The sequence below is a fragment of the Scophthalmus maximus genome, chromosome 20 (genome assembly GCF_022379125.1).
Source record: "Scophthalmus maximus strain ysfricsl-2021 chromosome 20, ASM2237912v1, whole genome shotgun sequence".
Lineage (NCBI taxonomy): Eukaryota > Metazoa > Chordata > Actinopteri > Pleuronectiformes > Scophthalmidae > Scophthalmus > Scophthalmus maximus.
Genome location: NC_061534.1, coordinates 17348764 through 17372381, shown reverse-complemented (window position 1 = coordinate 17372381; position 23618 = coordinate 17348764). Strand labels below are relative to the sequence as shown.

Here is a 23618-nt window from a genome sequence, read left to right as displayed (position 1 = left end):
ACTGCAGCTTCCATATTCCAACTCTTGCCGGCCCCATGAGGTTCAGCACAGTCTTTCCCCTCTGCCAGAACAAAGGCTTCTGGGAATTAGCAGCCGTGCTGAGAGGTCAAGCTGCTGTCTGGCTGTAACAGATTGAGTGTTGCCATGACCGTTTGTCTGCGTTGTGAAGGACTCGGGTGATGTGTTGTGAATTACCCTCCACCCTTTACCTTAATGTGCTGCAGCTGAACTTGGAGAAGAAGTGGCAGATGAACATCTCCTGCGTAGTCGAGTGTCCCGTCAACTGTCAGCTATCAGAGTGGTCGGCCTGGTCAGCGTGTTCACAGACCTGCGGACTAGAGGGTAAGTTTCACAATATAGATGTTTTCTCAACACTACTATTAGTTAGAATTGTGCAAATGTTTTTGACATTTAGAATTTTTTCATGTTGAGGAATTACGAGTGAGATCAGAGGACTGACAGGACACCCAAGAAAATCTGTAAAATTTCACCAACGAGACATTGTTCAATCACAAGATCAGCTCTTCATTGTCAATGATGCATCATCTTGCAATGATGACTGAACTGAATTGTAGTTGCACTGCACTTTTCATCTACAATCATGATATACAATCAAGGTAAAAGCAAAACAAGATTTTGAATTACAAACTGAGAGACAAATATTAAAACAATTTTACAGTAAGATGCCTTATAAGTCAGGCTGAGCTTTATCATCTTTTATCCATGTGCAGAGCTTAACTAAATCATTCATAGTCGTGATGGCAAATGGTCAAAGTGAAGTTTTAAATCAAGAACCTGTGACCCAGCTCAAATGAGGTCAGCATCTTAAACATCACTGATGACTGTATGTTAAAAAAAATCATGCTGAGCAACCAAACATCAGTAAAACCCACAGAAATTTGTTGTAGATGTAGATGTTTTTTATAATTATTACAGAATTTTTCTTAGATTTAATCCTTTCACAGTGTCTACAGTGAAAGGTCTACAACATGTCAGGCACATCTGTCCGTTTGCTGGTTTGACCTCAACTCCATCAAACACACGAGAACAAGCCAAACAAAACAAAATACAAAAGAGGGTGTTTGTGAATATGTTAAACTGCATGTTGAACATGTACAGGTGTGTCATGTCATCAAGTGATTGATGATTATGTGAATTAAACCCTGAACTGGAGTGTTCTGGCTCGGTTCACCTTGCAAAATGTCACAGAAAGAGACGCATGATTACGACACATTTAGCAGAAAATACATGTTTGCCGTTCCTCTTGCATTGTCTTTGTCTGGAGTTCTTGCTTCAATGAAGGTGAGGAGGGGCTTTTACATGTGTATGTACCCAGGAATCTCACAATCTACCCTATGCATAATCAATGTATTTAAAAAGTACAGCAGCAAAAGCCCGGAGGAGATACTTTTAAAAAATGCATCTCCACATACCCTTTGTCCCAGGTGTGTTCATAAGGAGGATATTGCATCAACAGTTTTCTGTGCATGTGTGTAAATCCACACCAAAGTACCACACAGGATAGTGTGGCTGAGAAAAATCATGCAAGCACAGCAAAACAAACTTTGGTAACATTAAAAAAATGAAACAAAAAAGAATCTCTTTTGGTCTAAGACACTTTCTTATCCTGCTTGAGGCATTTGGAGAGACAAATTCACAAAAACAAAGACAAAGTGTTATTTAAGAGAGAGCGATTACTTGACAGTTTTGCCAAATGGCTGGTGAAAATTTGTTGTCCTGTTTTCCTGCCTGTTGTTCCGGGCAGTTCACATAGTTGATGCTGCACCATTTCGTCCTCCTGCTCCTCTGGGCTGTGGGAAGCACTCTTTGTTAAATCACAAAGAATAAGATGAAAGTTTAAGGATGGCTAACGGAGCAATAGGGATCTCATTTGATGTGTGTGTATGTGTGTCGTATCCTTGTTTGAACAGGATATTAGATTGTACAGGTTGTGTGTGGGATGGCTGGTATGTGTTGTTCATGTTGAAAGATGTTGTAGGTTGCCAAAGGTGCATTTTGAGGAGAGCAGATTTCTGGCTTGGCAGAGTGAAAATGAAAGTGGGATATGCAGCAAAGGAAGTGTTCAGAGATTTGAGAGTGGGCGACTTACAAGGCATTTGTGTTGACTTTTTTCAAATGAATTCACAGCATCAATTCTGTATTTGAATCAAACCGTCTCTGAGTTGTTCGCTGCTGTGATGTATTGGATTTAGAATATTTAAAGCGAGTTTGCTGATTGATGTGGATGAAAAAAACATTTTAGTCTATTGGTCTCAAGAACCAATCAAGTTGGAGGTGAGAATGAGCCGTAAAAACCCTTCTCTGTTCACTCAAATGCGTCTGTGTGCGCAGTATAATTAATTTAAAGCTTTCAAGCCAAACATTGCATTTAAAATGAGTTTACTGAGGTAATGGATGACTGCTGTGTGGTAAACCACCGTGGTCACTGCGTGTGTCAGATGTGTTCGCGTTAAGTTCATCGTGAAGAAAACACAACCACTTTATACTCAAATTATTTCAGACAGAAATGCAAACCTCTAACGGCGCAGAAAGAAAAAAAATCACTGAGGATTTATATTTAATCAAGCCAGTGCAGAACAGGACTCAATTTTTAATGAAGAATGTTTTTGTTGTTGTTGTTTTTCTAGCTTGATTGGTGCTTAATTTTATTTATTAAATTGATAATTTTTTCATTGAACAATGGCCTTTTCAGACAGTCACGCTTCGTAGCCATGACAATACATATTGACATATTGTGTGAGTATAGAAGATTTAAAATATCTTCTTAAAATAGAATTCAGAAGAAAATACACAAATAACATTAAAATATTTCAAAACAAGCAATATTTTACTAGTATCCAACCATTCACTGTTATTCCATATTAATGTTTTCTAAATATGCTTAGTTACTGAGTATTTTTATTTTATTATCATATATTTGTTTCATGAATACACATTTGATTATATTACTGTATATCTCATGTAATTATTATTATCGTTCTAAGTTTTATTTCTTAACTACTTTATTTATGCGACTTAACTTCACTTTAATTTAGCTTCCTGCAAATGTTTTTCACAGGATTGTCCTTGTATAACCGGTCACAAAAACCTCTTGAATTATGAAAGGGAAAAGGTAATATGAACAGTAATAATGATAATGATACTAACACTGATGATGGCTCCTCTTATGTTTTTTCTCCAGGTAAGATGTGGCGGCGGCGGTCGGTGGTTCAGGCCTCTCAGGGCGACGGCCGGCCCTGCCCTTCTCAGATGGAGCAGTGGAAGCCATGTCCTGTCAGGCCCTGCTACCGTTGGAGGTACAGCGCCTGGTCTGAGTGTCGGGTGGAGGTGGGTCAATAAATTCTACTATTATACAGCAATCCTGGCAGATTAAATATTAATAACTGCATCGACATCTGTCAACTACAAGAAATGCAACTCGGCTGTAATCTATGCACACGAGTCTGAGCCAAAAAGCTGATCTTGGAAGACGGGAATTGCAGCATCTAAAATAATTGAGTCTTTAGTATTGACGAACAACCTCATTGGATCAATGCTCATGAGAAATGGACAGTAAAAATCAATCTAAGGCCCCTTTAATGCTGATCCATTACTGCGAACCAGATTTTCAGTTGAAAATTTGGATGCTCTGGTACAAAATGTTGCACTGTGTGTGACATCTGCTGCTCTGCCAAATGACATAAAACAAAACTGAGAAAGCATTGGTTGTAGTTTTCTATGATGACAGGGAGACATGTCGCCCCTAATAAATAGTTTTATATATTTAATTAATATTTATTTTAGTAAACTACATCAGGTGTCCAATAATCTGAGCCTTGAACAAATGAGAGTGAGACACTCAGAGACCCACGGCCGAAAATGTCTCACTACCATTACTGTCATCAGACTTCAGCCACTGTACACATACACCACTTTTTTTTTTATGTCTTTCTCTTGAGACATTTCATAACCAATAATGAAGTCTCTTGTTATTGTGTTATTAATACACAATGTCTGCAGGTCATTAAAATCCTCAAGATTTTAGTCTTGGTTGCCAACACCCATGGTTGCCGTGGTAACAGCAAATCATGGTTTAATACGTCAGCAAACGCGAGCTGAGCAGCTCCATTTTCAGATATGAAACAGTTGGTGTATCTGTCACAACATCAGCCACAGACTGCAGCTTTAAAATGTCATTAATCTTTAATGCAGCCTGTAAAATGGCAGAACATATTAATAATAAAACTGCATCATTACCCAACATCCACTCCGTTTATTGGGATTCAGATAGAAGATTCTATTAAACTAAGTATGTAATGTATTTGTGTCCACGCCAGTCTCATGACCAGCTTCAGTTTTAGAGCCTTAATTTGGCTTTGCGATATTTATCAAAATGACTAAAAGACTAAATTCACAGTCAAAGCTGTAGTTAACAGCATGTTTCCACATGGTTATACATTTATGTAACTTCCCTTCCTCACTGATAACTCATCCTCCTCCTTTCTCTTCTTCTTCTGCGGTGTTACTGTCCCGTCAGAGTGTGGTGTGCGGACATGGCATGCGCTATAGAAACCTGTCCTGCTTCGTGTCGGACGGCTCCATCGACGGCAAGGTCGGCGATGGCAGCCTGGTGGACGAGGAACTGTGCAGCAGCCTGGAGCTCGCTGTTGACGGAGACAAGCAGATCAGACTGAAGGAAGCATGTACCCTTCCCTGCCCAGGTAGTAATACTGTTCAAGAGGTTTTAGCTTGAGCTTCTTGTGCTGCATGAGCAACCTTGGAAAGTGATGTCGAAACGCTGGACGGAGTAGAAGTCATGGGTTTAGCAAGTGTGTCTACAGCAGGGATAAGTGATGATAACTATCATTTTAGTTTGGCCTGGCTCAGGTTAAACCCTTTGAAAAACATAAACATACATAGAACTTCCTTTATTATCTAGTTTGACAGTCATAACTGAAAAAGATAAAAATAAATACATCTAGGAATTAACAACTATTACTTTCTTTTAAATAGCTGTTGAAGTGCAGGCACAGTTGATCAAAATACTGTTACTGTTCTTTTACCAAGAACAGTAACAGTATGAAGCAGAGCAACAGCAACTTAAAAACAAAAACAAAATCTACGAATAAATAGCAATTCCTTTAACTGTTAACATGCAGCATGCAAAAAAGTACCTGCGGCAAGAAGTGATTTCAGGTAGTGTAGCATTAGACTGAGCTAGCAAAAATGCCAGAACTTTTTCAATATTTCACGCTGAAAAGCCCCACAAGTAAATCAGCAACTTCTTCTGTTTTGACCTGTCACTGTGAAAGATACAGATTAATAATTTTTGCTAGCGCTGGCTGACATTACACTCCCGGAAATTACTGGCAAGTACTGTGAGCAGAGCAGCGAAGAAGAAGTGATTTCCTGTTGTGTAGCGTCTGCAAAAGCTTGCGAAAATTTCAGCAACATGGCAATATTTCATGCTGGAAAGTGCTGTTTTATGTGGGTACCACTTTGAAGACTTGTTATCGGATCGGTACATTGATTTGCGCAATCGCCGATGCCTGATCCGGCATTATCGGCAGTATCCAATATTCCAATACTGGTATCGGAATCCAATCATCTCTATAACAACTACAACAAACAACTATTTATTCTGCCACAAACAGTCTTAAACAAAGGCAGCAATACACTGAATAATCCTGGGTCCTTCTGTATTTAACAAAGGTTCAAGCAAAAAGACCCAATATAACTTTATTCAGATTGGCAGAGCAAATTCCAGGTTCATCCAGGGGAAAACTCAAGTACCGTCTGCAGAGCATAACACACTCAACACTTGTCAGCAGTTTCAGCAGCCACTGAAATACTTTAGTTATAGGGCTAAGTTGCATTATCTCTCACCATTACCACTCGCTATCCGTTCATGACGTAGGAGCTCATCTGAAGGTAGAATAAATGCATTACATTAAGACTTAGGCTTTGTAAAACTGCTCTGTTTTACAAATGTGAATTAAATTTACTGGAGGCTTGTTTAATTTCATTGCCTGTAAAAACGCAGAGAGCATTTTTACTCTCCACTGCCAAAGTAGTAAGTTAAGTCATCTAAATCACAGCATATGTTCCACTGTGGTCTACCTGCAGGTTTTTTGTCTCATATTTAGTTTTTTTTAGTTCCACAGCTTCTCCAAGTTGACTTGATACCTGGCCCCAGTTTTCACCACAAAGCAGCTGAGACACAGTAAAAGTATTTTCACCTCACAGTTAGAAGTCTCACATGAAGACAGTAAAACACACCAAGGTTTTCAATAGTGTAACCCCGAAAAGACGATCCCTCACCCCCCCAACCCCCCAACCCCCTCACCAGCGAACATTATTAGCTGTGTTTGTTGAAGCCACCACCCAAGTCGGAGGCAACGCTGTCGGGAACCATTTTCTGTTATATTTGGAACCCACAGACTGTTGGGACCACCTTCTCTTTCAGTGAAATAGACTGAGAGGTGAATCCATATGAAAGCTCTGACCCCAGCAATTCAATTTATTCCACTTGTACAGTGAAGAAACACAGGAGCAGAATGATTAAAACAAACAAAAACACACACACACACACACACACACACACACACACACGTACAGACAGAGATAAAGACAACACAGAAAAAGGGGCACAATCAATAATGTGTGTGGGTGAGATAACAAAAACCAAGAGGGCTTTTAAGACAGTGAGCTGAGACACAACCTCACTGAATAACAATCTGCTGTGGTGTAAATGAAAAACAGTGCAGATTTTATGTGTCTACTCACACCTTGTATGAAGATACATTTTCAGTGTTATTTATATCCGGCAGGGCTCACATGAAACCAAATGCAACTACATATTTGCTAGAATCTGTAACAGAGCTCTCAGGCATTGGAGTTTTTTGATTTGCAAAGAAGAGAAATATATAGATGGTACTTAGTTGTTTAATTATCATGCATGTAGTTCTTAATCAGAACAAAAGCCTAAGACTATACCATTATCATTATATCCATTATTATTACCATTAGCGCCTCGTACCATTTAGTGGATACTGTCTCCCGAAGCTTGTTAGTGAGACATGTGTGCCCACATTTTCAGCAAAGGTAGCCCCAGTGTGTAACAAACCCTCAAACCTGGCAGTGTTTTTTCACGACTGACCTGCACAGGATTACTTTTTTGTACTGGTGAGTGATTAGGTCTCAACACTGTCTCTGTGCTGAGCTGGACATCTGTTGTGACAAACATATTCACCAACACTGCAAATATTCATGTTCATAATTTTAATTTGGGTTATTTTATGTTCTAATGTTCAGTAAACACATTAGTTTAACATCAGACTGTTCATCCCTGCAGCTCCTCTTTCAAGCCTCTGTCTGAAACACTTGGTTTTAGCTGCTGTCTCTTTAAGCTCCTCCCTCCCAATGACGCCCAGTCTGCTCTTATTGGCCTGCTGGCCCACTCTGTTGTGATTGGTCAACCGTTTCCAGCGTGTGTAGGAAGTTCCCTCGCTCTCTTTTTTTTCCCGGCTTTGTTGGGGCCGTGTCAGACTAGCCACTAGACATGCTTTATGTGAAGTGGCGTCACCATGTTACTGAAGTAATGGCCGGACTACTGACGAGATGTTTCAGTAGTGCCAGGAGCATTATTCTGTTGGGAGAGGAGGTCTATTTACTGCGGACTTTGGGCTTTTTAACTTTGCAGATCTTTTACATACACAAAAAACCTACAAGACACTAGAGGAAGGGAAAATTTTTAAAAAAAAGTATAATATTTCTCTTTTAAATATTTTCAGACTACATCTAACAATGAATTCTAAGCATGGCGAGGTGGAGGAACCTTTATAGGTGGCAATATAAAGTTGTTTTAGAAGCTTTATATTTACTATTTACTAACAATAGTAAATACCCAATACTATTGTTATTAGTATTGGGTATTTACAATACTAATAACAATAGTCATTCAATCATTGAGGTCTCTGAAGCCTTCATCAATAAGAAGAAAAATGTTAGTCAGAAGATGAAGCCTATGGACCTCAGCCAAATCATCTTAGCACCAATGACACCACCCCCCTAATTTAAAAAACCTCTCACAGATGAACCTGGTGAACTGTGTCATGTTTGGTGACGGAGGCTCGACAGCTGCAGGTGAGCTCTGCCCAGCAGCTGCCTGATAACAAGATTGTATTTTCCCACTGTGCCACTTAACTATAAATCTTATTTTCAGTGTTAGCGGTCCCTGAAGGGAAGATTATTGTTCCTCACTTCTGCCAAAAGACAAAACGAAAATAGAGTTCATTTCTAAAGTTCTGTGTGTCTATTTTGGTTCATCGTCGATGGTTCATCATTCGGTATCACTAAAATATAGAAGGGGAACAATTATATTCTTTCTTCAACCCACAACTCATTTAAAAGTACCACAGTTTGAACTCATTTTATATTTTAAGAGTGTGTGGCACGTCTTTCCACTGACGGATTTCTCATTATGGAGAGAGAGAGAAAAAAAAAATCTCATCAGATGTCTGCTGGTCCCCGAGATGGAAAACACGTTGAAACGTTGCCCTAGATAACAAGTCAGTCCAACCCCTTTTGCCAAACTGCAGGAGCACTGAAGTATCAAACAGCAATCAGAAGCACAGACTGTTTTCTGTGCAGGGAGGTAGCGCAGTGTGATTTGGGAGGAAATTCAAGGGCTGTTTGTGCGGGGATGGGGACAGCTTGGGAATTTTGGCAGGTTGCATCCACACAGACATACACACACTTTCATGCACTGCCACCCTTGACCTGTGTTCTATTTTCCCTGCTGCGTGATGAGCTGCAGTTGTCAGCTGTGATCAAAACCAACACACCCTGCATCTCGAGCTAACACCTTCCTCCCCCTGTCACTATTCAAAGCCTCTCAACCGTCATATGATACTATATGTAAATGCATATATATTATATTGAGTACCCCGAGCACCTCACCCACATTAAACTGCCTAAGATGGAAATCTGATTTCCTCCAGGGACACCTACACTGCATCCATTTTCTTCTGTGAATACGAGGTCAGGACACGGTGCCAGCAACCAAAGAAGGGTATTCCAGACGTCCCTATTCCCTGTCAACATTTTCCAGCTCCACTTGGGAGAATTCGATGCGTTCCCCAGGCCGGATGGGATATGACAGTGACACAATTTTTGTAGTTTTGCCTCTGTACACAGCCACAATGGATTTGAAATGAAGCAGTCAAGAGGTATTGCAGGTATCAAACTATCGCACTGACCTAGAAATTAGAGCTGTTTTTACCCTAGTTTTACCAAGTTAGAAAACAAGAAGAGATGGAGGATAAAATAAAGTAACAGTAAATCTAGATGTGAAGTTTGAGATAAAACTGAAGCCGTATGCCAAAGCGACAAGTCTCTTATTCTGATACAAAAGCCTGTTCACCTTTTGTTTTATTTAAACTCCAGAACCAGAAGAGCCTGAGGGTCTGAGGCTCCACATCGACTAACATGAAATAAAAGATTTGTGATATAAGTCAGGGGCCATACGTATGTAGCTGATGTTTTACAGGTCAACGGTCAGTTGTTGTTTTTCTTTAATTTTTCCACACTGAACAGATACAGTTGACAGAGTGAAGTGAAATAATGTTTCTGCAATGGTTTAATGTTTAGCTTCTTAGTTTAGACTATGCTGAATATCTCATTTTGGTTGCATTATTAATTGATTGTCTAACTTGTAACATAACTGACCCTGTGGTTGGGACATGAAAACTGTTTCAGACTTGCTGCTGTTGCCTTTTTTTGGTTTTTACGTTTTACAGTAATTGATTAATTAATTATCTTTATTCAAAATGACACATTTGTTTTTTATCATCATTTAAAATGTGATTTCCATAGATAAGTTATGTTATGGTTCAGAATTAAATTGGCTTTTTTGTTGTTGTGTTAATTATAAAATGATATGTTGGAAAAATTATTTGTATAGAATAACTTCTCTATATCCGGATTGCTTTAGAACAGAGCTGCAGCTAACCATTATCTGCATCATCTTTTAATCCTCTGATTACATTTTAATCAAACCATCATATTTGAAATAGAGAAAAGCTGTAAATCTTCACACTGAAAACTGGAACCAGAGGATATTTGGAAAACTTACATTATTTTTGCTTGAAAAACTGAAACGAAACAAGTAATCGATTACCAGAATCATTTAAAACTTTTTTTTCAGTTGATTGACTGTTCAACTAATCTTTTCAGTTCTTCTATTTAAACTGTAACATTTTGCAATAGGAAATGCTCATTACTCCTCTGGGACTCTCCTTATGTCTTCAATTGAAGCGTTCTCATATCCACAGATAAGCGGTGAAATGCTTTACCACTATGCTTCCTGTCTCGTCCCTGCTTCAGGTGAGTGCTACCTGATGGAGTGGTCAGACTGGAGCTCATGTGTGAGCATCTGTGTCAAAGATGCCGGCGTGGACTTTGGTTCGGTTCAGGTTCGCTCGCGAGCCGTGTTGGCCCAGGAGCCTGAAAACCTGCAGCTCTGTCCGGACCAGGCGTGGGAGTCTCAGCCCTGCACCGGTGAGTGCCTCAGCCTTCTCACAGTCAGAGGGTTTGACAAACCAACAGACTTAAAACTACCTGTGAAAAGTAAACTTTTTATTGCATGAAAACAAGATGGCAGCCCCCAAAATCATGAAGAACTGAAGTCAGTCCCAGCTTGTACTGGGCATAAGGGAGGGAAACGCGATGGACTGCTTGTCAGTGCTTCAGAGTACTAACACAGACGGACACTTGCATTCAGGGTCATACTTGCAGGCCACTTAGTCTTCTATCCATCTGAACATGCATTTGGACTTTCAGGGAAAACTGGGACCCACACCAGAAAAAAAAAAGCTGAGATTGTGCAGAGAGAGAGGGATTGGGGACAGGAATCAGATGAAGCTCTTTCTTGCTGCGAGGTGACGGCACAAACAGAGCCCAGTCCAAAACATGACTGAGAGGAACTAAAAGCAAGCGCTACTCTGCCACGATCGCTTTGTGTTTCTCTCTATGCACTGGGTCAATTGGTGCTCTCCCAGATGGGATTTCTAGAGTGAAGTCTCCAAACAGAGGAAACCCACGCGCTCATTTACAGTTGTGATCTCTGCAGCTCCCCAGGCGCACTAATCAGCCATTAGGTGCCGCGTGGGTTGTGAATCATCACCAGCAACGCTCAGCGTATACAGTAGCCATAGGCTTGTGTCTGTAGAGCCGCCAACCCCTCCTCTCTCCCTCGCCTCCCACTCTTCCTCTCCTCCCTCTCTGGCTACTGTACACAACCTCAGAGCTGTCTTCACGAGCCTGACCTGGTTTCCCAGCATCACTGAAGGTGCAGGGGGGAGGAGTGGCTCAGCCAAGACCAGAGAAAGCGGAGGAGGAAGAGAGAGCGAGTGAAGGCTGGGGAGGCAGGAGGGCGGTGACGGAGAAAGGGAGGGTGGGGGACGGAGGGAGGGAATGGTTTGATGTGAGGCTCGCTTGAGAAAAATAGAACCAAATCTGTGTCCCAGTTGCACACTTTACACTGTATACTAATTCAAACTGTGCTTTGAGTCTACAGCTCATTCACGATGAAAAAAAATGAAAAACTGCAGCACACAGACTAAAATTATCAGATTTTTTGTTCTGCATTTTTTTCTGTTTTACTTCAATGCAACCGAAAAAGCAACAAAGATCAGCTCACAGCTGGAAGAAATGTAAAAGCTTGGGGATATAAAAGCAAATTCAGGATAAAATGCTCTGTTTTCCAATGTGAATTTGGCAGTGGTTTAAAGCTGCACTATAGTCAATATTTGTTAGCTAAACATTCATTCATAAGGTGGCCAGCAGCACAACTAAAGCATTATAATGCTGCCAATGTGGCAAACACAATCAATAAATGCAGGTTAGACAATTAATGTTGTTAAACCATTTTGCACTTTGCCTTAACTTGTGAGATTAATTATATCAAAATGTAAATTTAAAAAAAATAGTTTTGTGTGCACCATGGTTCGTCAAGGTCAACAACCTGATTGTCACACATTCAGCTAACAGGGTTGATAGTTTTGTATTTAGAAATTAATGTGAATCTAGTAAGTGATTGTTTGTTATCTTTTGTTAATACGGTCACTTTGAAGCTTGGATACCACCATCACTTTGTTGCATCAACATGACATCCATCTAAATTTTGACAGAAAGCAAAAGTAAAGCAATTTTTTCCAATAATATGAGGGTGAAAATATTAATATCTCCAGGGAGGGCCTTGCTTTATTAATAGCACCTATGCTAGCAGCTCTTTGCTAGCATCAGCATGCTAACATGCTCATAAGCAGGTAGCCTACTTGTTCACCATCCTAGCATGTTAGCATGCTAACATTGGCTAATTAGTGCATAACACAAAACGAGGCTGATAAAAGAAGTATTTTATTGATCAACGGGGGAATATGAAGCTCAGTCTGTTAGCTGACTAGCTAAAGTAGCCAGATATTTAACTAGCTAACCTAGTGGTAGATGGGGTCTTTTCTTCCAAATGTACTCGAGCAAGACACTGCATGCCAGCTATACCACCATTGCTGTGTTTATGACAGGGACACTGTAAACCAATTTGTTATAAAAGTGCTACAGAATCTTACAAGAGCTTATAATGACATTTTTCAGTTAACAGTCACGGAAATCAGTTTTTCCTCTTTTAGCCCTCACAGAGACTCTGTTATGTTAAACAACAGTCATCAGGAGGAGACATATCCCCTGGCCTACCCAAAATATCAAAAAGTCTTTAATACTACATTAACAGAATTGAGAATTTTAATTTTCTTTTGACATTATTTCTGCTCCTCGTTTGAGAAGTGTATATTTAGCAGTAAAACTCCAATCTGCTAGTAAAAGATGCTGGGAAGACGAGGCCAAAGTGAGTGATTAAATGATAACACTTCTGTAAAACGACCTCAGCTGTATCACAGGCAGGAAGGTGTAAGAAATGAGAACATAAAGGGAGAAGTTGTCTCAGCCATGGACAAATCGTCCTGTGAAAGCTGGAGCAACGATACTGTACCCAGGCCTGCAGAGAATAGATCTTTCCTTAGTTCAAGGTTAAATTGTTAATTCACGCTCGCCGGATGGCCTGGACTGATGATTGGTTACACAGGACTCCGTGGGGAAATATGGTAAATTACTCCACTGATGGAAATATTGATAAAGTCATAATAGCACTGATAGAAAGTCATTGTGCAAAAGCTCTTACTGAAGATTAAAACATTGAACTAGACCCTTCTGTGTAGACACTGTGATAGTGATATTATATGACAGCAGCCTATTATAAAACCACAACTTAGCAGCTCCTTTATAAATTCGTCAGTCACGTGAATAATGGTCTTTACTGCAGGTTCCCACTATACAGTCTTTATGATTGTTGTTTTTTTTTTGCTTTCAGGGGGCGAATGTTATGAGTACAAGTGGTTCAGCAGCGTTCGTCCAAACTCCACTCACCCTTTTATCTGGTGTCAGCGCTCAGATGGACTCAACGTCACCGGTAAGGAACTCTTAAGCTGTTTTCAGATGAAACCTGAAAATCGTTCCATAACAATTTTTCATTTTATGAAAACGTTCCATAAAATTAGGTCTGGACATTTTCCAGACATTTTTCCAGACATTTTCCTGAATTGCCATTCACATATGAAAAACGCAGCAGGAGATTGTCTATGTCAGATGCGTTCACAAGAGCAGGTAGATATCAGGAACATTCAGGCGAAGGGTGGTGCCTGAGGAGAGCCCCCACTCGCTGATCGTGAAGGAGATTTTTCCCGCTGTATACTCACATGGACTCACTCCAACATTTGGGCTGGCAGGAAAATTTGTCGAAAAAAATATCCAGAGCAACATTTGCGAACATTTGTGTTCTCACATACAGGAAAAGTGCAGGAAAATGTCTGGACTGCTTTCAGTGCATGTCTGAACGCAGCTTTAGTTTTAGAATCGACCTTACTAATGCACAGTAGCACAATGTCTAATGTATTGATGTTTGGAAAATTGGGCTTTGGTTGACTTGATAAATCCATGAGACATTTTTCAGTGCATTACCTACATCAGAGGTTCCCAAACTGAGGTTGGGAACTCCACCCCGGATCCTAATAAAAGTCTGATGGGACACAAGAGGATGAGTGAGATAGAAATTGGGATTCAGCGTATTAATACTTGCTTTTTCTTGTGAATAACTCAATGATTTTATCATTATTTTTGTTATTGATTATTCTCCTAGTTCTTTCGTTCTTTCTTTAATTATCAATCAATTCCATTGGTCAGTGAAATAGTGAAAAAATTAGCATCAAATTGCTTCTTTCTTTTGGAGTAACGCTACAGGAACCCAACATATTTGGTTTAATACGATAGAAGACTAAGAAAGCCGGCAAACATCTATGTCCGTCAAGCTGGAAGCAAAGAATTTTTGTCATTCTTTTCTTTATTATTATTATGAATTGCAAATTCATTTCTGTCAATCGAACAATCAATTGATGGACTAATTGTTTCAGTAAAACATAAAAATAGAATAAAAAAATTTGAAGTGGTCTCAACTGGTAGACATACAGTGTAACTGGTCAGAGGCCAAAATGTGCAGTATTTTGACATGGTGATAATAAACTGTTGCTTAATTAATCTTTCAAGTAAGACAGTGAGAGGTTGCAGCAGATCTATAGCTCAACAGAAAGACTTAGCTATTTTGATGTAGGTAGTAATATTTGCACAAAATGTCAGAAATATAACACACTGTTCTGAAAAACAAGGGATTCATTTTCTATAACAGGGTGAAGGTGGTGGGTGATGCTGAGAGCCTATACAGCTGTTAATCGCTGCATTAATACATGAGCACATGGTTACTCACCTACAATAGTTTCCAAAATAAACCTGGCAACATCAGCCTTATCTACTCATAGGTATAGTTTTTTATACAAAAACTCTATCCTCTTACTTGAAATAACACCAGCACTCGGACAAAGAGAGCAGTGGATCCTCCGGGACACACAGATGATAATGTTCAATGTATTCCTTTGAAAACATCTACCCTATTTGTCTTTATTGTCTTTTCACCCGCAGGAGGTTGTCCTCCTATAAACCCTCCACTGGCCAACAGCTCCTGTGACCCTGCCTGTCTGATGCAGAAGTCTATCTGCAGCGAGGTGAGCTTCTCTTCAATTTAAAAGAACAAAAAATAGAAAATTCAGCAGAGAAAAAAAGCTCAATGAAAACCAGATAAACAGAAATTAAAAAGTGTATATATATGTATATATATACATATATATATACATATATATAAGACATAAAGACATAAACCTGAAAGCACAGGTCGTCTGGATGAATGGCAGCCTCTGTACTCACTGTGACTCACAGTTGCCAGAATTGAATTTGAATGCATCAGGGAATGAAATGATGGCAGCATAGAGATGTGAAACCCATTTCTCTGTAGTGTCACTCAGCAGTCCTGCATCAAAATCAGGTAAATCCGTTTTTGTTTTTTTGGCCAAGCACACACAGTGGTAATAAAGCATCATGATATACAGTATATCCTAAAAAATCATGCAGTTGAATCAACTCCTCTCTAAAAAAATGAAAGGTGAACCCAATAAACTAGCAACTGAGGCCATAATATATCCATATAATTACATTTTTGTTTTAAATACACCTGAAAACGCATATCACGTGACTATTCACGTACGCACATACATGTAGGTGTAAACAGGAAGCAGTCACTGTCACGACTCAACTACATCTACCTGACTGATAACAACCAATCAGGAAGTGAATGAGGGTGACTGTGTCATCATTTCTAAACGGCTCAGTTTCTGCCTGCCCATACTATAACGCAGCCCTGGAGTTTTCAGACTAAAAAGAAGCAAGTAGTGTTTCAAAACATTTCCATTTTAGGTGCTTGGAAAATCCAGAGTTGTGTGGAAAGCAGGCGTGAATGTAGCAGCAGGGATGCGTTTCAAAACTAAAACGTAGTAATGTAGATGCATCCTGAGGGTAAGTTGAGAAGTCCATGAGCAGCCCCTGCCTCTGCTTTTGAGCAAGGCATTGGCTGTTCCAGCTGTTCCAGCTGTTCCCATGAAACTGCACATCAGATTCAAGAGAGTTGCACTGAAGAGATTTCAGGTAACTGTGTGAAACTTTGAACGCGCAACGTGTTGCTTAAAAGAGCATTAATAGTTAACCAAACTATCTTGGAAAATAAAATAATAAAAAATGCTGAATGTGGAGACAGATATTAGTAGAAAAAATATTTTGAGACATTGAGGCCAACCCGATTAGATGATGAGACATGTCATACAGGACCTGTATGACACGTGGGTTGATCATTTGACCAAACAGTAACGTGTCGACTAACCCCCTACACTTATGTCCAGAACTTCATCCAAATGCCCCCCCTGCCCTCCCCAGATTATTTCACCTCCATTCTGCCCCTGCTGAGCGTTTCCCTCATCTGTTCTGTAGCTTCAGCTCAAATCAAACATGGTTATGTGCTGTCTCCTGCAGGCTGGTATATGCATGTGTGAGGAAGGATTCACAGAGGTGCTGTCGCCCACTGGGCAGCTGGAACAATGCGCCCCCATCCCAGTCCTGGAGATCCCCACAGCGGGGGACAAGAGGGGCGATGTGAAGACCAGCCGTGCCATTAACCCCACCCTGCCCAGCACCATACAGCCCGGACGCACCGGACGAACCTGGTACCTACAGCCCTACGGCCCAGGTCAGACCAAATCACACACTCTGCACCACTCTGGATTCCAGTTATGAAGAACTGTTGAAGAAAAGTGTAGTTGCTCTCAAATGAAAAAGCTCTAAACTGTCGTGTTTTGGGTAACTATAACTATAATGTCTTCTTCAGGAGCTCATAGTTTCCAGTTGTCGAGTCTTAATTACAAAAACCACATGAAAATGAGTCAGAAATGTGGAAGGGTACAGATATGGCTGGTTTATAATACAGCAAAAAGTAGAACTAAAGCACAATCAGTGATAACTGTAAATAAGGACAACAATTCAGTTACTTGTTTGACAAATAGCCATTCTATCAAGTTAATAAAAGTGCAGTTTCCAAAGCTCCCACTTGATGTTAGGTTTACATAAAAGTTTTTGTAGTCTGGAACTTGTATTTGAAATATTTCCACTTGCACTTCTGGATAAGAAAAATTAGCCTCCATATTATTTGAGTGCCCACTATGTCTTTTTAAGTTTATCTAAAATGAAGAGGTTTCAGAAAATCCCTAGAGTTTGTGGAATTTTCTCAACTGGGCGGAGCACCATGTAATCCTCCAAGTGACGTTAAGACATAAAGCTGAGAGGTTTTCACATGTCAACAGCAGAAATATGCTTTATATGCCTTCAGGCAGAATTAGTGTTGACAGGGTTTAATTAACATCAGGTTTAACACACTTGTACTCACAACTGTGCATGAAATAAAAGTGCATCAGGAATGCAACACTTCTCAGATGCATGTATGAATAAACATCGCCACCTTCTCCGAAACTGCTGCCACATTAAAATTTGAGTTGCATCTGCACAAAGTGTGCATGAGAGGATGTGAGAGAGTAGAACAGACTGAGTTAACGTCTGTCAGGAACAAACACTTCCACAAACATGAACACTGGTATCGTTTATCTGATGTTTTTATAAATGACTTAATGAAAGAAAGATTTAGAACATGTTTTTTGAGGAAGATAGAAAACAAAGGTAATCATAACGCAACGCAATGATTCACCGACCCTAAACAAAACACATGGCAAGATGAAGGGTTCTTGAGATATGACAGACAGAAAGACAGATTTCTTGAATTATTAGCAAGATTAGTAACAAGATGTCCCCAGCAGTGGAGAATAGTCTCTCTGATGTCCCACATTTTTCTGTGAGTATGAATGTTGTTGAAAGGATTTGGTTATTAATACACAAGTCAGCAAAATGTGTTTTTAGACAATTTTGTGGTCAGGTTATACATTTAAATAAATGTATGTTGTGGACATCACTAATATCTCTTGGTATTCACTAGAAATTCATCATGTAATACTTAATCATTTGCTAATACCAGCTTATATACACACCACACATGAATAAAGGGAGTTTTGTTTCCAGTTCTAGCACTGCTCTGAAGTACCTAAAGGTCTGGAAAACAGAACTAAAGTCCGGAAAATTAATCATGGCCTTACTCTCGATTCACAGAAAATCAATCAGCAACTGTTTAGCTGTGCACTGTTAAGATTAGATAGGATAAAATACAGTCACTTCAAAAGCATCAGGGGGGAGGAAGCAATACTCAGAAATATACAATGAAAAATAGAAGTCAAAAACTATTTAAAAAAATACTTTTTTATATTAAAATTTTATACAGAGTGCAAATATTGCTGTGTGAAAAAAGGTTAAAATGTGTAGTGGTTTGGATTGAATGCATTTTCCTGCCATAAAAGCACAAAGCCAAAATATTGCCACCCCCAAACTTAACAACTGGCAAAGGGAGGATCGCCAAGTACTGACTCAAACTTTGGCATTTGCCACAATTAATTCGATTTTACATTTACATTTAAACTTACATACATCTGTAGTTTTTATAGAGGAGAACACCAGCTGTTACGGTAACAGCTAATACATATTTTTTCTCCCTTTGTTACCTCCTGGTGATGGAAATGAAATGGCTCAATAATAAGTTAATCATGGGCTGTATTAATATAAAGAAAAAATAACAACCCTACCTCTTGTTAAATTTTTTCTGAAACTTTCACAGAAATAATTGTTTGAGTTTAAATTGTAGTGGCTGTTGGTTCCGTGTTTGAAGTGTAACCAGACAAACTGACGAGCCTCCTCCTCCACAGATGGGAAGCTGAAGATGTGGGTGTATGGTGTAGCAGCCGGAGCATTTGTGCTCCTCATATTCATAGTGTCTATGATATACCTAGCTTGGTGAGTTGACCGGTTTAATATCCCCTATTTATCACCATCAACTTCCTCATTCATGAAAGCCACCCCTCCTTATTTTCCCAGATGCTTTCAGTCAAGCAACCCCCCCCCCCCCCCCCCCCCCCCTCACGTCACTTTTTTTGTTTTGCCTTTTATTCATTTGTCTTTTGCTTCCTCCATGCCATCCCCATGTGAGAGCAGCACCTACTGTGCCAAGGTGCATCACTCTCTTAAGGCGCAAGAGTCTGACGCCAATGGGATGGCGGTCTGGATGGGCCAAAATGCACATGAGATGATTTACACCTGTCCCGATTGCCAAGAGCTGGCTCAAAGCAGCAGCGCCTAATGAGGATGTGGAGGGTTCCGCAGCCCCTCCACATCCTGCAGCCCTTGACCTTTCCCTGTGACCTCTCAGAACCATGTCACAAGTCCTGCCTGACTAGCCAAGTGAAGGTGCTGGTGCAGGTGAGGACAAACCAACCAGGAATATCTTTTACTTTTTGTTTAGTCCTTGTAGTGTTTTTTAGCATGTAGATCACCGAGATTTTTTACACGTCCTGCTTATACCGTCTTTTAAAAGTGAGCCATAATTGACTCATGTGCTCAGGCCACCACAGTTTGGTAAACAGTTTCCCCACACAGAAAAATCCCTGTAGTGACAGTTATTACTTTCAGTATTGTATTAAGGGCATTTTCCAACTTCAAAGTGAGGACCAAGGTCTGAATCACAATCGTGTTTTTGTCTGGTTAGTTTTGGTTTCACGTAACAATTTTGCGAGCACACTAAAGAACTTTACATGACATACCTACGTCCTGACGTTATCACCTACGTGGGCTGAGTTTCCCTAAACTTCACTTTGATTGGTTTGTAGACGGGTGTGTCTGACGTAGGTGTGTTGACAATTGCCGTCAGTCGCCTGGTAGCCTTTTCTTTCCGGTTCTTTTTCTTCTTCCATTATAGCTAGCTGCCTCACTTCTTGTAATTGGTCTTGGTATTGTAAAGTCCGAATCATCCCCAAAAGAATTTCACACTGCTGATGAGTTGTTCACTGGGGGAAATTGTTAGTCTCGCTCTGTTCAACATTTAAAAAATCCAACAATCAACTCCTAAAGTTCACAACTTAACACGTCATATCTTTCTTTTGTAAACCCACTAATAAATCTTCATCCTAAAATTAATATAACAGCTTCCACTTTTAACTCTTGGCAGAAAAAACATTAACAAACAAGAACATCAGTGGTTAAGTTCTCCACGAGTAAAGTCCAGCATTCAACGTTTTTAGATGATATAAATAGTTTAAGTACTTGTTTCATTGGGTAATTGCACAAAGGATAAGAAACATTAATATAAATAAGTGGCTTTACATGTTGCCGCAGGTTGAGCTGGACAAAATGTGAACTACTTTATTTACTGCTGGTAGTTTAATATAAGGCAGTAAGAAACCATTTGTTTGTTAAATCTCAATATGAAATGGTAATTACGAACAGTAAAACAAAGTTAAGCAGAAATATAGTATATAATAATGTTAAATAAATACTCCACAACAACTACCTCACATGTAATTAGATACTTTTCCCCACTACTGATCAAAACCTGTCTGTAGCAGCAACTATCAATAACCAGGGTGATTATTGTTCTTATTATTTAACAAATATCATCATAATATTCTGATTTATTTCATTAATTTTCTGTACAGCTGCTTTGTGTTACAAAATGTAATATGTATTTGAAAAACATTTTTTTTATACTGATTCATAATTGTTCAGCAGCTTAGTGCATTTTCTTATTTACCGTATTTATTTTAACATACAGGTCAGATGAAGACTTACATTGTTTGGACTAAATTCTTGAAAAAAATGAATGTGGTTTTACAAAAAAAAATTGGCAACTAGTTTGATAAACAAAATAGACGTTATGAGTCATTTTGTGAAAGTTAAAATACAGAGCATTTGCAGGATGGTGATGTTTTTCTTTATCATTCATGATTGTCAACTGAATATCTTTTGTCAGATAAAACAAGACATTCGAAATTGTTGCATATTTCATATATTAACAGCCAAAATGTTATCTAGAAGACGATAAATTAATTCATAGAGCAAATTTATCGATTATGAAAATAATGATTAGATGCAGCTCAAGAAAATATCCATATCAACATTTCCCTGTCACATATTATAAACTATTGTGATATTTGTGTCACATGTGAGCAATAGAGATCACTAATGGGCCTTTTCACAAGGAGGTGTAAAAACATGGTAAATTAGCATATTAGCTTAGCATAGAAGACTACTACGACCACATGACATTGTGTATCCATACATGGTGCTGTTCCATGCTTCATGGGTATGTCAGTGTAGCTGTTTCCTCATACTTTCCCAAGTCAATATATAAATGAAATATAGTCAAAGCTGCAGTGGAGAGTACAGATGTCTTCACGAACACACAACACCTGAATATCACTGCAGGGATATGTTTCTGGACCACAAATCAAATTGATACCCACATATACTGAAGTGTCCTTGGCTTGTGCTTCATGAGTGTGATCTCACGCTGCCCTCTTGTGGCCGAAAGAGGAAGTAATGCATCACATTCCCCTCCTGCCATATCATGTCCTTTCATATTACGAGCTCATTATCCTCTTTACACATTGTGATTTCACTATATTCAGCTTTAAACAAGCAAACTGTACAAATGTTTTAAAAAATTATAATAATTGGACGTGGATCTTTATGCAGAGCTGAAAGTTTGAGTCAATTAGTCAGTAACTATTTAATTTGAGTCATTTTTGAAGGAAATATAATCAACATTTGCTGGTTTCCGCTTGTAAAATTGGAAAATTTTCATTGACGATATGATATTTAACCTTATATTTCTAGGTTTTGGACTGTAGGTTGTTCACATTACGTCACTTTCAGCTCTGGGAAACTGGGAAAAGCATTTTTAACAGACAATTAAATCGATTGGTCAACAAAAAAATCATTAGTTGCAGCATGTGTAATAGTCATGTATTATTTGGGAACATGAATAATTTTGCCAAAGCCACAGATGAAAGAGTCAGGCAGAAATTTTTGGTGTTTTTATTTTGAACGTTTGCTCACATTGCATGTTTGCTCTGTTGGGGTTTTGTCAGCAGCTCATCACACAAAAACCACCAAAGAGGAAACTCCCCCGAGGACGCCTCTGATTGTCTTACCCAACTTTCCAGAATATTCTGGTTTAGGCGTCTCTGTTCTCCAGAGACCAAATCATCACATCTCTCTCTTTTGTGGCTTTGGGAGAAAGTTTTGGGGGAAAGTTTCTCATGTTTACAAAAACGAATTACGCTGTCCTGTGTGGTCACATCCTGCTTGGATAAGTAGCTGAGAACTCTGATAATACAAGAAATAGCCCAGTTAAATATTAACTTTACTGTCTTTCTCAGCCATTCTCCAGAGATATAAAAAACTACATTTCTGAACATTTCTTACATTACTACTTTGAGACGTGAACCAATGCTCTTGCAGCACTGACACCTAAGAGAAGAACGAAGTATCAAGTGTCTGGCATGTGTGCAGTTTACATGCAAATTAACTGACTAATATCTCTAATGCTTTTAAACATAGACGTGCGTTCCCTTTGTCATGACAACAAACGGTTTGTGTGAAACCTGTCAACTCGTAGTATGGTTAACATAGATCTGTCTACTTTTACACTTATCCTAACCTCTCTACCAGGGCCAGCCCTGGCAATGTTGGAACCCTGGGCGAGATTTTTAATTTTAACTTTTAAATGAACACTTAAATGCATGAAATTAAACATTGATAAACATTGTACAACATCTAAGTTATGTGCAATATAAAAAATGTTGTCGGTTTTAAACGGGCAGCTTACTGTATTTCTTAATGGAGAAATATTATGCTCATATAAGTTTCCACAGACTGTCCATTCCTGCAGCTCCTCTGTCAGACTCTGTCTGAAACGCCTGGTTTTAGCTCCTGTCTCTTTAAGGCCTCCCTCCCAATGAAGCCCAGTCTGGTCTGATTGGCCAGCTGGCCCACTGGTCTGGGACCAGGCTAATAACACACAAAAGGGGGAAACTGAAAAAGCACTGTATGTCTTCTTTAACTAATACACCTGGAGATTATCTGTATTTTTGTTCACAAATCTATGAAAAGACCGGAACCCTGGAGGACCTGATCCTTCTAACGAATATTACCTGTGAATCCAAAGACCTAAGTTGTTTCTTCTTCTGGGCCATTGAGCTTAATCGTTTTCCAGGGCTGTTAAAAACCCGCCAATGAGCAACATCGTCGCTCTGTTACGTTTCCATCCAAATTTTTGCAGAAAAATGTTAACCAAATTTTGAGAAAATGTCCAAAGCATTTCCAAACCGAAGTGTTTTCCCATCTGTCACCGTTATGGAGATACTAGAGTATGGTAAACAGCTTCTAAATCTCAAGTTCTGTTCCATTAAAGGGCCCATATTGTCAAAATTGAGACTTCCTGGCTTTTTTCATAATAAATAAGGTTTGGGGCTCTGTAAGTACCGTAAAAGTGTCAAAACGGTTAATAAACAGACAACTACACACAGCCTGCATTCAGCAGCTGCTTTTTTGCGCTCACCCATCCTACCGTTGCTGAGCGATCAACAACGCAAGACAAATCAGGAAGCTACATCAGTGCACAGGATTCCTAAGTATATTAATAC

At 39.4% G+C, this 23618-nt stretch overlaps 1 protein-coding gene across 5 annotated transcripts in view; it reads left to right on the top strand.

Annotated features, from left to right (window-relative positions):
* LOC118285376 (thrombospondin type-1 domain-containing protein 7A) overlaps positions 1 to 23618 on the top strand; it is a 145168-nt gene that overhangs the window by 118957 nt on the left and 2593 nt on the right. For 2 of the 5 annotated variants that reach the window (XR_007030238.1, XR_007030237.1), the window contains 9 exons: positions 225 to 342; positions 3203 to 3348; positions 4538 to 4721; positions 10387 to 10560; positions 13427 to 13525; positions 15085 to 15167; positions 16522 to 16735; positions 18846 to 18933; positions 19132 to 19395. Coding sequence is in view for 3 of the 5 variants with exons in the window: in XM_047329597.1 (XP_047185553.1) it covers positions 225 to 342; positions 3203 to 3348; positions 4538 to 4721; positions 10387 to 10560; positions 13427 to 13525; positions 15085 to 15167; positions 16522 to 16735; positions 18846 to 18933 (1106 nt within the window). In the remaining 2 variants the exon portion in view is untranslated. Of the gene's footprint in view, positions 1 to 224; positions 343 to 3202; positions 3349 to 4537; positions 4722 to 9002; positions 9291 to 10386; positions 10561 to 13426; positions 13526 to 15084; positions 15168 to 16521; positions 16736 to 18845; positions 18934 to 19131; positions 19396 to 23618 lie in introns of those variants that run through there. The other 3 variants (XM_047329597.1, XM_047329595.1, XM_047329596.1) reach the window with 2 other exon arrangements.